General features: G+C 61.7%; 1 protein-coding gene across 1 annotated transcript; it reads right to left on the bottom strand.

Annotated features, from left to right (window-relative positions):
• Positions 1 to 985: 985 nt before the first annotated feature.
• SOAT2 (sterol O-acyltransferase 2) lies at positions 986 to 14,167 on the bottom strand. Its single transcript, XM_048834726.2, has 15 exons — positions 14,074 to 14,167; positions 13,091 to 13,149; positions 12,583 to 12,710; positions 11,554 to 11,613; positions 10,616 to 10,723; positions 9,666 to 9,948; positions 9,114 to 9,189; positions 8,762 to 8,843; positions 8,479 to 8,524; positions 5,433 to 5,562; positions 4,922 to 5,019; positions 4,383 to 4,481; positions 3,651 to 3,786; positions 3,248 to 3,393; positions 986 to 2,906 (listed from the first exon to the last, which is right to left on the bottom strand). The coding sequence occupies exons 1-15, from the start codon at positions 14,165 to 14,167 to the stop codon at positions 2,856 to 2,858; spliced, it is 1,596 nt and encodes a 531-aa protein (XP_048690683.2). The 3' UTR covers positions 986 to 2,855.
• Between the last annotated feature and the right edge of the window lie 601 nt (positions 14,168 to 14,768).

Raw genomic sequence — 14,768 nt, forward strand, 5'->3', positions numbered from 1 at the left:
CTCCTCGCGCGCGCGCGCGCGCGCGGAACCCCGGATCCGCCCCGCCCACTCCGGGGGCGCCCGGTTCGCAGCCCTGGGGGCGGCGCTGAGTGCGGGCGAGGGGCCCGGAGCCGCCCCGCGGGGCCGGGGCTGAGGAGCGGATGGGGCGGAGGTGTGCCCTGGTCCCTCGGGCTCCCAGCCAACCGGCCCTTGGGCCCCCTGCCCCGGCGGGGGTCTCTGAACTTCCTCGGGGTCCGGGCTTCATGGATCGCATTATCCCCCTGGCAGAGCTCGACGCCCTTTACAGGCGGGGAGGAGTGACTCCTTCCCGCCCCCACCAGAGCTCAAGCAGTCCTGTCACCCCTCTGTCCGACAGCTGGGGAAACTGAGGCACGGTTTGACCCCCCCCCCCCATCAGAGCGTCCCGACTCTCCCACCCGGAGCAGGGCTGGGCAGGGAAGGGCGGCTGCTGATAGGGTATCTGGCAGGCAGCGAGTCCCACTCTAAGACAAGGAGGAGTACTTGTGCACCTACCCCTCTGAAACCTATAGACAATTTACAAAAATGCGGCAAAAAGAACAGGAGGACTTGTGGCACCTCAGAGACGAACCAATTTATTTGAGCATCAGCTTTCGTGAGCTACAGCCCACTTCATGGGATGCGTGTCTGAGGAAGTGAGCTGTAGCTCACGAAAGCTTATGCTGAAATAAATGTGTTCGTCTCTAACGTGCCACAAGTCCTCCTGTTCTTTTTGGGGATACAGACTTACACAGCTGCTCCTCTGAAAAATGCTGCAGGAGATCTACATGTCCCCGAAGAAGAGCTCTGTGGAGCTCAAAAGCGTGTCTCTTCCACCAACAGAAGTTGGTCCAGTAAAAGATTGCTTCACCCACCTTGTCTTGCATATTCTGGGACCAACATGGCTACAACAACCCTGCAAAGATGCTGTCTTGAAGTTTTGCTTTTAATTCATGTCACGTCGCTCCCTTTATGGGGGAATTCTTACTACAGGGACGAGGCATCTGGCTTGCTAGATGAGTGGAAATTTGCCCCACAGAAACTCTTATTTTTCAAATAGAAACCATCGCCGTTTGTTAGGGCTGCTCGCCCATCACTGAGCATTTCCTGCGAGAAATTCAGAAGGAAATGAAACTTTTTTTTCACTTTGTTTCAAAATATTTTGTGGAAACATTGGATTTTTGCAATGAAACATGCATGTTTAGTGTTCTTTCCCCCTCTGTTCTCCTCTCTGAAAGGAAGGAAATGGGGGTTGGGAAAGAGAGAGAAAGGGAAGGAGAGGAAGCAGACAAAAAAGTATTTCAAATTGATGAAAGATTGAAAAATTTGCAAAGTAAAATGTCCACCAAAATTGTTTGCATGGTTCAAAAAGCTACTTCTCACTGAAAATACTTTTAATGGAAACAATTTGATCAGTTCTGCTATCAATATTAATACGACTGACACACACGTTCTCTCTCTCCCTACCCACCCCATTCATAAACAGCTTATCTTTGTTGACATGCAAAAGTTGTACCGTTTCGGCTATACCCATATAGTTAAAGCAGCACAGGCTCCCTCCCTGGTGTGGATGCAGTTATATTGGTATAAGAATGCCTATAATAATATCCAGCTTTTATAGAGCACTTTTCATCAGTAGTTCTTCAAGTGCTTTACAAAGGAGAGCCCTATCATTATCCCTGTTTTACAGATGGGGAAACTGAGGCACAGGAAGGCTAAGTGACTTGCTCAAGGTCACCCAGTGGTAGAGCTGGGAATCAGAACCCAGGTCTTCTGAGGCCTGCGTCAACCCTCAATCCACTCGGCCACACTGCAAGGGGAAGTAGCTATGCTGGTATAAGGCAATACCAATAAAGGAATCCACACTCCTACTGGACACCGTTCTCCTGGGACAATGTCCCTGGAGCAGCATGGCTGGGAGCTGCTGGGAGCAAAGCCTGGCCCTGTGAGTGAGCCGATGGCCGCAGGGTCCCCTTGATGCACTGCACAGGTACAGTAGCGCTAAAACTGTACCCTGCTCAGTAGGAGGTGCCACCCCAGGCAGACAGGTCCCAACTGGCAGCCAGCTGGGGCTGGAGTTCATGGCAGCTTGCCCTGTTAGTGAAGCCAAAGGGCTGGGCTCTGTCCTTTCATGGTGCAGATGTGGTTTTGTGCTCACAAACCCTTTGATCTACCCCAAGTGCTGCGCTGCCCTGTCGATTAACCTGCTGGCCTAGAGGATTGTGTCAATTGCTTGGGGGGTGGGGGAGTGTGAATGGAGGAACCGTGCCTGGTGTCAGGATCGGCACCCAGTGATTGAGACAATGCCAGAGTCTGGGTCTTATCCAGAGGTGGAGCAGTAACCTGTTGAACCAGGCACGTTTGTGTGTGTGTGCAGAATTCTAGTGTGGCCTTTTCCCCCATAGGAGTGGATGGAAAAGAGTCCAGCTGCCGGGCATGAACCCAGGGCTGAGGCATGGGACGGCCCCTGCTGTTACTCTGGCCCATCCACAGACTGCACAGGGCTGTCTCAGTACAAGAATGTCCAGTGTAGCTCGCTGGTGCATGGCTGGGTTGGCAGCTGCTCCTCACCCCACCCCAGGTCTCTCCAGAGAGCCAGGCCCACTGGCAATGCCCTCTTGCCCAAAGCCTCCCTGGGGAAGCGACAGAAGGCCCGGCCTCGCTGGGGAAACGTGATCCAGCCCGATCCACTTGGGACATGCTGAGCAAGAAAGGAGCCAAAGGGGCGGAGACGGGCACATGCAGCTCCTCCATGCATCCTGGCAGCAGGAGCTCTCGGTAGCTGGGGTGTCCGGCAGGCCTGGGTGCAGCTGAGTGTCCTCCTGGTGCAATGGGGAAGACGGTATCCAAAGGGGCCCCTAGCTGCGGCAGGACCAGGAGCGTGGCGTCACCAGCCCCCAGAACGTATTCTGTTGAGAACCCCCCCGGAAATCCAGTTAGTGACAGAACTGGGCCCTCGCTGCCCTGGGGGGTAATGGACTTGGGGCCAGGCCAGAGGGAGGGGGACACTACCAACTGACTGAGCCAGAGGGAGAGGCCTGAGGCATGGGCACAGCCTAGCAGGGAGGGCCAACACCCCTCGCTGCTGGGCGAGAGCGACAGGCTGTGACCCAGGGGCCTAGAGGAGAAGGGGACCCTAGTACTCTAGGGAGATAAGTGACCCGCGATGAGGCTGGGGGTGTCTGGCACGGCAGCTGGGTGAGATCTGCCCCCTGTGACCGAGACCAGCCTCCGGGCCGGGTGCCCTCACCTGCTCGAGCGGGCAGTGGATCTGGGCATACCACTCCTGGCAGTACAAGCACACCTGGATGCCCTGGCCGATGAAGAGGCAGGTCCACATGATGATGTTCCAGATCGGGCTCTTCCGCTTGTCGTTCAGCAGGAAGTTGAAGATCACTGAGGGGAGAGCCAAGGGGGAGGCCGGGCAGCGACTGCCCCATCCCACGCACCTCCTGTCCCCACCCCACTGGGCTCCCCCCGTCTCTGCTGAGTGACCCCATAGCCTTGTGAACTGGGCCGAGACCCACTCAATCCTCTCCCATCTATGCTTCATTGGCCACTACTGTGGGCTGGCGTGGGGCTGGCGAAGGCGCTCTCCATTTGCCCCCTTTTCGCCCTGGGAACCGAGAAGCCGGGCACTAGGCGGCGCTCACCTCCAATGATGGCAAAGAGGGTGAACATGACGGGGTAGAAGAAGCCAAAGCAGAGGGTGATGACGTATTCGTGGACGATGGCGGACATGATGAAGACTGACAGCATGGCTGCGACCCGGGACCTCCCTCTGAAGAGCTGGAAGGCAGGGAGAAGGCACTGAACCAAGGAGCCACAAGGAGCAAGGTCCCAGACCCCAGCTCCCCCCAGGCCGATGGCCCATCCCATTACTAACCCTCGCCCTGCCAGGAACGTGTCTAGTGCCACGCCACCCTTATGGTGAGACCCCCCCTCCTTGTCCTTCCCCCAGCTCCGCACCATCCTGGCATAGATCCTTTCCTCTGCATGAGACCACCCCGCAGCAGGGAGCTGGATCCAGAGGAGGGAGCCTCACTGTGTCCCCTCCCTGCATCTACCTCCCCAGCCCAGGACCATTTCTGGCTGCTCGCCTGGCACCCTGAGCTGGACGGAGAGCAGCGAGGATCCTTTCAGAGCCCAAAGCCCCCTTGCATCATCAGCAGTTCCCGTTTCATTGAGTCCAAGGGCATCATCCTCACTGCCTGGGCTGGCGAGCGCCCCCTCCATCAGGGCCGCTGGCCTGGGCCAGGGAGCCAGAGCTGGGCTATGGTCATCTGCAGAGCCCCCTGACCGAACAAGGCTCCAAGCGCCACCCGCACCCCTGCCAGGTGCCGCAGTGACGGCCACAATGTCCAACCGGCACCAGGGCCACATACCCAGAACAGGTCCTGGTAGACATAGTAGTAAAGCCAGTCGTGAACCACCACGTTCCACGTCCGGTAGTAGGTGGCGAAGGACGTGGAGTTCCACCAGTCCTGGGCACGCATGCAGGGAGAGGGACGAGGGAGAGAGGGGAGTGAGCCCGGGCCGAGGGTGCTGCAGCGCCCACCCGCGTGTGCACGCCCATCTGCAGCACCCGTGGTGCCCACGTGGCCCTGGAGCTTTGGTGTCCTCCAGCCCCTGCAGCTCCGCTGCACTGGTAGTGCCCTCTGCCCATCTTGTAGCTCTCAGACAGAGCGGCCACCCCTTCCCCACCCAGCTCCGTGGCACAGGGGAGCCCAGCTGGGCCTGGGCACTGCAAGCCAGCTCAGGAGCCCCCAACAGGGGGCAGGCAGAGCCCTGGCACAGGGCACCCTGGCTGAGAATTTCAGGGGTGTGGGGAGAAGAGACCCTCGAGCTTTCTATGGGTCCCACATCAGGGTGGGTGGCGGCAGGGCTGGCCCCAGAGGGCCCTCCCCTCCCTCCCCCAGCTCACCTTGTAGAAGGTCCGGTCCGCAAAGCGCAGCATCTCGGCGAAGGCATTGAGCCAGCAGTGCAGGAACGCGAAAAACGACAGGAGCAGCAGGAAGGTCCCTGCAGTGGCAAGAAGGGGCGTCTGGCCTGGGTTGGGCTGGACGGCTCCGTGCTGGGGCAGGCGCGCCTGGTCTCTGCCCCCCACCCCAATGCAGTCTGTCACCTCCGGGGCCTCCTCTCCCCTCCGTCACGCCCTGGGACCGCTTGCCCATTCCCATCGCCACAGCCTCGCCAACCTCCACGCCCGCTGTTCCACAGCGGGATTGCCCCGACCCTTAGGGGGCACTGCCAACCAGGCCAGCTACCCTGGCCTGCTGGTTACTTACAGCAATTATCACACCCCCAGTCCCATATGACCCCTCCTCCCACAGTCCCCCCACGCACCCAGCCCCACGTGGCCCCTCCCAGCTCTGCACAGCACCGCCCCCTCTCCCCAGCCCCACCCAAGGAGGGGAGTGGTGGGGGCCGTGTACCTGGAAGGGTGGCGTTGAAGACGGACAGCACCAGCATCTTGATGCTGAAGGGCTGCTTGCTCATGTTGGTGAAGATGGGGATGCAGAGGCGCTCCAGGATGAAATAACTATAGAAGAGGCAGCCCAGGAACTGCCAGGGGGACCCAGTCAGGGATGCTGCTCCCTGGAACGAGCACGCTCTGCTGGGGTGCAGGGTTAGAGCTGGGGACATGCCCCGCTCCAGCTCCTCCCAGAAGCCTCCCGCAGGGAGACTGAAATGCTTGTCACTGGGCAGTGGAGTTGAGAGGCCTGGCGCCGTTCACACCTCCCTGAGCGATTGCCTCGGGCTCTCTGCAGACTCAGGCAGATGTCTCCGCGCCGCTCGCACTCAGGCGACGTTGGCTTTTTGCAACCACAAGGGCTAGAGGCTGTTTTTTTTTTCCCAGGGTCCAATTTCAGTCTTTCGTTGGAAATTTGAATATCGACCATTTTCCGCCAAAACATTTCCGCTTTCTGGCATTTTTTGACACCCTCTCCCCCCCGCCCAAGTCAAAACTCTCAGCAGGAAGCAGACACTTCTGCAGGAAAAGGTTTTGTCAACCCCCGCCCAGCCCAATTTTCCAGCGAAAAACAAGTTTGCTGGGAAACGTCAATCATCCTCATTTTGCAGATGGGAAACTGAGGCACCGAGGGACTGAATGACTCGCCTGGGTTTAGAGGGGAGTGTGTCACAGGGCAGGAGGGGATTGAAACCAAACAGCCATCCTTCCCCTCCGCCAGCTGGCATCGCGCACGGCCCGCTCTGGAAGAGGGCTGAGCAATGGTTTCCCTCTCTTTAGATTCCTGCCTGGTGGGAAGGCCGTGTCTACTCTTAAAATTCAGTCCCTCGCTACGGCGCTTCAGTGTAGCCACGTAGCTAATCTACCTCCCCAAGAGGCGGTAGCTAGGTGGACGGAAGAATTCTTCCAAGGGTTAGCCTGGCATAGCTGCGTCTTTCCAGAGTGTGGATTTGATCCCTGAGAGATAGCGATGCTGATGCCAGCGTAGATCGGGGTGGCAAACTTTTGGGCCCGAGGGCAACATCTGGATGGGGAAATTGCATGCAGGGCTGGGGCAGGGGGTTGGGGTGCAGGAGGGAGTGCAGGGCGTGGGAGGGGGTCCGGTGTGCAAGAAGGGGCTCAGGGCAAGGGGTTGGGGCAGAGGAAGGGTGCGGGGTGTATGAGGAGGCTCAGGGAAGGGGGTTGGGGTGCAGGAGGGCATGCAGAGTGCAAGAGCGGGCTCAGGGCAGGAGTGCAGGGAGGGGTGCGGAGTGTGGGGGGGCTCAGGGCAGGCAGTTGGGGTACAGGAGGGGTGTGGGGTGCAGCAGGGGGCTCAGGGAAGGGGGTTGGGGTGCAGGAGGGGTGCGGCAGAGGGCTCAGGGCAGGGGTTGGGGGTGCAGGAGGGGTGAGGCAGAGGGCTCAGGATAGGGGGTTGGGGTGCAAGAGGGGTGCGGGGTGCTGCAGGGGGTTGAGGTGTGGCAGGGGGCTCAGGCAGGGGGTTGGGGTGCAGGCGGGGTGCGGAGTGCTGCAGGGGGTTGAGGTGTGGCAGGGGGCTCAGGGCAGGGGGTTGGGGTGCAGGAGGGGTGCGGGGTGCAGCAGGGGGCTCAGGGCAGGGGGTTGGGGTGCAGGAGGGGTGTGGGGTGCAGCAGGGGGCTCAGGGCAGGGAGTTGGGGTGCAGGAGGGGTGAGGCAGAGGGCTCAGGGCAGGGGGTTGGGGTGCAGGAGGGGTGAGGGGTGCAGCAGGGGGCTCAGGTCAGGGGGTTGGGGTGCAGGAGGGGTGCGGGGTGCAGCAGGGGGCTCAGGTCAGGGGGTTGGGGTGCAGGAGGGATGCGGGGTGCAGCAGGGGCTCAGGGCAGGGAGTTGGGGTGCAGGAGGGGTGAGGCAGAGGGCTCAGGGCAGGGGGTTGGGGTGCAGGAGGGGTGCGGGGTGCAGCAGGGGGCTCAGGGCAGGGGGTTGGGATGCGGAGTGCTGCAGGGGGTTGAGGTGTGGCAGGGGGCTCAGGGCAGGGGGTTGGGGTGCAGGAGGGGTGTGGGGTGCAGCAGGGGCTCAGGGCAGGGGGTTGGGGTGCAGGAGGGGTGCGGAGTGCTGCAGGGGGTTGAGGTGTGGCAGGGGGCTCAGGGCAAGGGGTTGGGGTGCAGGAGGGATGTGGGGTGCAGCAGGGGGCTCAGGGCAGGGGGTTGGGGTGCAGGAGGGGTGAGGCAGAGGGCTCAGGGCAGGGGGTTGGGGTGCAGGAGGGGTGAGGCAGAGGGCTCAGGGCAGGGGGTTGGGGTGCAGGGGGCTGCAGGAGGGGTGCGGGGTGCAGCAGGGGGCTCAGGGCAGGGGGTTGAGGTGCAGCAGGGGGCTCAGGGCAGGGAGTTGGGATGCGGGGTGCAAGAGGGGTTCGGGCTCTGGCCTGGCGCCGCTTACCTGGAGCGGCTTCAAGGTGGGAGCGGCGCGCACCGGTGCCAGGGCAGGCTCCCTGCCTGCCTTGCCTGGCCCTGCATGGCACCACTTCCCTGCGGCCCCTGGGGCAGACGGGCGGGGGGCAGAGGGCTCTGCACGCTACCCTTGCCTGTGGGTACCTCCTCTGAAGCTCCCATTGGCCGCAGTTCTCCGTTCCCGGCCAATGAGAGCTGCAGGGGGCGGTGCCTGGAGGCAAGGGCAGCGCACAGAGCCCTCTGCCCCCTCCCCCCCCCCGGACACACACCGGGGGCCAGCGGTTTCTGGGAGCGGCGCTAGGGGGTGGCAATCCCGCGGGCCAGATCCAAAGCCCTGAGGGGCCGGATCCGGCCCACGGGCCGTAGTTAGCCCGCCCCGGCGTAGACCATCCCTTACATGCTCAGGGTCTAACTGATCGATGGATCAGGGCTGGGAAGGCCCTTCGGGGGTTTTCGACTTTCTCTGCAGCATGGGGCACGGCTGGGCACCCCGTAAGGATATCTGGGCGAAACGCAACGGCCTGGGTTAGCCAGGGGGTCAGACCGGAAGGTCAGGGCCCCTTCTGCCCTCGAACGCTAGGAAACGATTTCAGAGGAAAGCAGCCGTTCTCACCTTGGCGAAGTTCTGAGCGACGTATTTCCACCGGATGTAAGGGGTCCTGGGGGAAGGGAGTCGGTCAGTGGCTGGAGCTTCAGACTATGCCCCCCCATCCATCCCTCCCACTTGCTCACAGACCCAGCACACTCATGGGAAGCAGGTCAAGCCTGGGAGGAGTGGGGCTTCCCCCAGGTAGGGATCCCTCTGTCCTCAGCACAGCCCCCCTCGGGAAGCTAGCAGAGGAGTGATGTCCCTGGTGCCCCTCCTCCCCCTCTGCCATGGCATGCAGCAGGCTCACCTGGGGTAGCTCTCTCTGTAGATCAGCGTGGGGCAGAACAGAAAATACAAGTACGTTGACAACGCAGGCAGCTTCACTTCCTCTGGAAGGAGAAAACCAAATGTGTGGCTAGGAAATGTCTGCAGGGAGCGCTGGGGGAGAGGCAGAGGGGCCCTGGCTGGCACCGGGCCCTGGCAAAGAGGGGCCCTGGCTGGCACTAGGTACTGGCAGAAAGGGGCCCTGGCTGGCACCAGGCCCTGGCAGAGAGGGGCCCTGGCTGGAACCAGGCCCTGGCTGGCACTGGGTACCGGCAGAGTGGGGCCTTGGCTGGCACTGGGTACCGGCAGAGAGGGGTCCTGCGATCAGTACTTACCGTCCAGCGGCTTGGCATGGATGATGCCGGGTACAGCCTCCCGCAGGAACGAATGGCTTTTCATCAGGAACCGGATCTGGAGAGGAGGGAACAGGGAACTTTGCTCATGCTCCTGAGCTGGCCGGTCCCCAGAGAGCCAGCCCCCCACCGCCAGCCAGAACTGCACCAGGGCTGGGGGTGTCCCCGGTTCCCTAGAAGACAGAGATGCATGGACACCGTACCGAGAATCTGGCTAGCTCCTCTCACAGCTCCAATCTTTCCCCTTCTACCTGCATCCCATGTGGACCCCACAGTGGAAGCTGGGCCCCCATCCAGAAAGATAGGACGACCCTAGCTTTGTGGGGCTGTATGCTGAGCCAGATGCTCAGGGAGACTCCAGGAATTTGTCCAGAGAAACATCTGGTTGGAGACATCTACAGTGGGACAAGCAGGAGTTCGGGACAGCAGGACGGTGACTGCAGGACAGGACAACTGGTCCTGCTGAGCCATGGGGCCCTCCTGCCCTGCCTGTGCCTGGTTCTGCCCCTCTGTGCCCAGCCCCATGGCACTCACCTGCTCGAGGATGACGATGAACCTGTATGCGAGTGGGAGCTGGTGCTGGATCACCGTGTAGACGGGGTAGAAGCCAAGCATGGCAGCGTGGCAAGCCAGCAGCGCCCCCCAGAGGATGGCAGTGAAGGGGCGGGGGAAGCGCACGGTGTGGTAGGAGCCAGCCCACAGCTGCAGGGCTTTGTAGGGGACCAGCAGGGTGTAGAGGAACATAACCAGCCAGGTGGCCAGCACTGTGGGGAGATGCTCGAAGGCAAAGATGAAGAGCTCAAAGTCCAGGATTAAGCTGCAGGGGGAGAGGAGAGTGACGCAAGACTCAGAGCTGCACCATGGACCCTCCATGCATCATGGGCCCGAGGGACACTCATGGCCCTACAGACCCTCAGGGCCCTATAGCATTCCACTAGGGGTGTTCATGGCCCTACGCACCCTCAGGGCCCTATGGCATTCCACTAGGGGTGTTCATGGCTCCATGAACCTTCACTAGAGATCTTCGTGCCCTAAAGCCCTCCTGTGAACCTTCACTGCCCTATGGCAAACACTGTGGACCTTCCTAACTCTTACGGACACCGGGGAAGGCTGCCCCAGGCTTCCTCCCAGTGCTCCCTTGGGAAGCCCTCAGGCCGCGTATTCTCACCATGCAGGGGATGGGCCCCAACTCATGTTCTCGTGGTTAAACCCCCCTCCCACACACCCCGCCCTGCTGCTATCATCGCTGAATGGGCAGAGAGGAAGGGTCTCCCCGGGGTGGGGGGAGGGAGGGGCTGGAGAAAATGCCACTTTCTGCTCTTCAGTGCAAGCTGAGGTCTCTCAGGCTGGGATGTGGGGCCCTGGTGATCTATCACATCCCCAGAAACACTGTGCTCTGATTGGTCAGGGCAGGGATCCCCCTTGGCCACACCCCCAGGCACAAAAGGCCGTGATTGGTTGAGGCGGGGATCCTCCTGGCATACCTCCCTTGGTCAATGAAGTCCACCGCAACAGTGCTGACGATGAAGACGCAGAGCATGGCGATGAACATGTGGTAGATGGTTCGGAAGTGCTCCACCTCCATCAACTCGCTGGAAAAGAGCAGGGCAGGGAGCTCATGTTACCCGCCCAGAACTAGGGGAAGGGCAGGGACTGCCCCACCCTCCCTGTGTCCACAGCCTCTTCCTGGCTGGGGGCGGGAGACTCCTCCAACCTTCAATAACAAAGCTGCTGGCAGATCCTCATCCCCATTTTACAAGTGGGTAAACTGAGGCACAGAGCGGCAAAGAGACTCATCTGAGATTGTGGCACAGTCAGGACTCCTGATTCCCAGCCCCCCACCCCCCGCAACTCTAGCCACTAGACCCTGCTCCCCTTCCAGAGTTGAGACTGGAACCCAGGAGTGCTGACTCCCAGCCCCACCACTCTACCCAGTAGATCTCATTCCCCTCCCACAGCCGGGCAGAGAACCCAGGTGTCCTGACTAAATGACCCAACTTGTGGTTGCCCTGCAGCACCAGCACAAGAGGCCCCTCTAGGGGTGCACACAGCTCCCCCCTCCCCAGCTCTGTCTCCCCCACCTCCCATTCTGTAAGATTCGACAGCACAGGGGCCATTCCAGGGCATGTCGGGGAGGGGGGGCAGTTCTGGATGTGGGAGGGGCAATCCCTCACCCCAGCTACTCCTTGGTTGCCTCTAGGGTCGCTGAGCAGCCTTCAAGTCTCCCCGAGGCAGCCCCAGGATGAGCCCATCGTGTCAGGTGCCCTGTGCTGGGCATTCAGAGCTCTGGATGGGGGTTTGGTCCATCCCAGCTGCCAGGTGCTGCTGCCTTGCCCCTGGCGTCAGGCTGGCACACATGGGCATCTCGGTGCAGCTCCCTGCCCCTGTACGTGCAGGCCGTGCCAAGCCGGGCCATACTCACTCAAGCAGCGACTGCCGGTCGACAAACACCTTCCGCTTTTCCAGCAGGGAGCCTCTCCCCCTAAAGGATTCCAGGGGGGATTGGGGTTAGACCCGGGGGAGAAACCCTCACCCCCGAATCGGTACTGCTTTCCGCGTGCACCTTCCATCCCAGGGTAATGGCCACCCCTTTCTAATGAGCTGGTGCATGCTCACTGCTGCCGGCTACTGGGTGGAACCAGAAGAGCTCAGCTGTGTTTCACAGGCCCTACACTACTAATTGCTAACGAGGATTCTCCTGCAGCTCAAGCCGGAGAGGACTGGGCTTCTGCAGTAGCCAGGTTCATGTCCACTGGCACCAAGCAGCAACCACAGACCAGGGAAGGGGCTTTCACAGCCACGTTCCCACACCCACTGCACTTCTAGGGTAGAGAGCAGCCGGTCACCATCCCCACCAGCTGCAAGGTGGGTGGGCGGAAGGTGTCCCTCCGGGGGGATCAGCACGCGCGGGTCTCCAGTCTGATGCTTAGAGCGTCTGGTTAACAGGGCAGTAGATACTGGCGTTCCAGCTGCCATTGGGGCCCTGTGACACCGACATTGCCTGTACCCTAACGGGCTCACGGGCTAACTGGACAAGGGGCAGGAGGGGAAACTGAGGCACAGAGGGGGGCAGTGACTTGCTGACGGTCACGCAGCAGGAATGGGACTAAAACCCAGGTGTCCTGAGTCCCAGTCCAGCACCCTCGCTACCGGCCCAGGCTGTGAGTGACTCTACTCAGCAGGGGGGCCTGGGTGGTATCTGGGCAAGGGAGGGGGGCACCAGCTTTCAGCACCGCTGCCATGTCAGTGCCCCCAGCACCCCGTGTCACACCCCAGACACCCCCATCTGGGTTAGGTTGGAGAATCCCTGGTTGGCTGGCGGCCAGGAAGGGGATCCCCGAAGCAGGGGACTCCCCAGGGTGGTGCCGCATTGGGGCAGGGAGAGGAGTCCCGGAGCTGGGTGGGGGGAGTGGGGTGCTGGGTGGGTGGATCCCCTGCCCTCTGCTCTCACCTATCCTCTCTCTCCAGCCGGTCCTTCCTGGGGGGCTGCGGGTAGGACCGCGCAGCCTCCTCCACGGCCTTGTCCAGCAGGTCTCCGAGCTGCCCGTGCATGTGCTCCAGCAGCTCCGACTTCACCGCCTGCCCCAGGGGAACGAGGTGGTGACTGGCCTCCCCAGGGAGTATCCCAGCATGCACCTGGGAGGTGCTTCCCCTGTCCCCCCAATTTCTCACATCCTCATCCCAGCTGCCTCCCTCCAGTCCCTGCAGCTCTGCCAGCTGGTTCCAGGGCCTCGGGGGGACCTGCTCCTCCCAGTGCCCTGCTCCAGAGCCATCAGCGTCCTCCTCTAGCCCTGATTCCCCCCCACCCCTACCCCGCAGGAGACAAGCTGCCCGGGGGGAAGGGCTCTCCCACGGGACCTGCCCATTGCTCCTTCCCCGGCAACCATCCACCTAGCCCCCGATGCCCACCCCATCCCATCCCCCGGCCCGCCCCAGACCCAGGTGGAGCCCTGCCTTACCTCCATGTGTCTCCTCCATTGGATGAGGCTGGTGACACTGTCCTGTTGCTCGATGTTCCCTGGCGGGGGGGAGCCGGGGGCAGTGGGTCAGTCACGTGTCACCCGCTGGGTGGTGCCCCCTGGAGGGGAGGTGATGTATAGCCCAGCTCCTGTCAGAGCCGGCGTGCATGGGGGGCCCCACGTGTCCACGCCAGAGGGGTCGGGAGCTCTCTGTGGCCACGTGGCAGGGCCAGAAAGATCCCCATTTGCCTGGAGGTTTGGGGACCCCCACCCCATTTCCGCCACGGCTTGGTGCCATCTCATACTGTGACAGAGGCAAATTGGAGTGGGATGGGATGGGCCCCTGGAAACCAGCCCACCGAGCCTGCATCGGGGGCAGCGCTGCAGGAGGAGTTGGCTGCCAGCCCGGCCTGCTGGCTCACAGGGACTGGTGGGGCATTGACATGCCAGCCCCAGTATGGGCTGGTGCCACCCCCTGAGCCTGGAGCTCCCAGGGCTGCAGCTGCTAGGTCTTAAAAGGATGATGGGACACACCTGAGCTGCCAGCCCCACCTGGCAAGCTCCCTGCTTGTCCACCCCAGCTAGGTAAGATACAGACCCCCACCTCCCACCCCACCCCCACTACCTGGGCCTGGGCACACGGGTCTGAAATGCCACATGGTCACCACAATGTACCGGGCAACCCACATGGCTGTAACATGCCACACGCCACCACCAGGCACCCGCACACGGCTGAGACATGGCACACGCTGCTCTAGCCCCAGGCACCAGTGACATGCCCCAGGCTGCTCCAGCCCCGACACCTGCATGCTCGGCAGTCACTGCTCTGGACCCAGGCACTGCCCCCCCCCGCTCAGCTCTGATGCCCCTGGCAGGTCCCGTCTATACTTGCGCGCCTGCCCAGAGCTCCTGAAATACTGCGCCCCACCTCCCCTTCCTCCTCCTTCCTATCCCCCCGCCCCCGCTCTGCCCCTGCTCCTCACCATCCAGCCCCTGAGTCTCCTCCTCTTCCGCCTGCCTTCGCCCCTCTCTATTCCTCTGCCTGGCTCTGCCAGGGGCCCTCTGAGCTTGCTCCATGTTGGCTCCGGAGGGAATGGGACCAGATCAGAGCGGCTGCCCCAGAGCTACCATCCTCTTCCTCCCATGGGGCTGCCTCCCTCCCCGTGCTGGGCCCTGCCCGGTCAGCTGATTGGCAAGGGGGGTAAAGTCCTTGGAGAAGTTTTTCCACTCTGGGATCCAGGCTGGAAATGGGAGCCTTGGACCCTCCTTGCAGGGGTGATAAGATAAAGCCCTTATCAGGGCAGAGATAGCAGGGCCTGTGGCTCCAACCTCTGCCCCCAGCCAGGGTCACCCGCCCACACACACACACTTTAAAACTTTGCCTTTGGGCACAGAATCATCAGGTCCCACCCACATAGGATGGGCCTGGGCAGAGATGGAGCGGGCACCTAGACTGATGCCTTCGCTCTTCTACAGGCCGGTTTGGAGACAGGCGGGGCTGCGTCCCTGTCTCTTGCTGATTGTGGGTACCGCTGGCTCTCGGATATTCCCAGCATGCTTTGCACAGGGGGGTTGCAGCATCCTCTCCTGGGGCAACCCATGTGTGTGGGTCATAGGGAGGGAAGGAACAGCTAGAAAGAGCGGGCTGGGTCCCAGGCTGGGCTCCCGGTTAGCCCGT

This window comes from Caretta caretta, chromosome 20 (assembly GCF_965140235.1).
Source record: "Caretta caretta isolate rCarCar2 chromosome 20, rCarCar1.hap1, whole genome shotgun sequence".
NCBI lineage: Eukaryota > Metazoa > Chordata > Testudines > Cheloniidae > Caretta > Caretta caretta.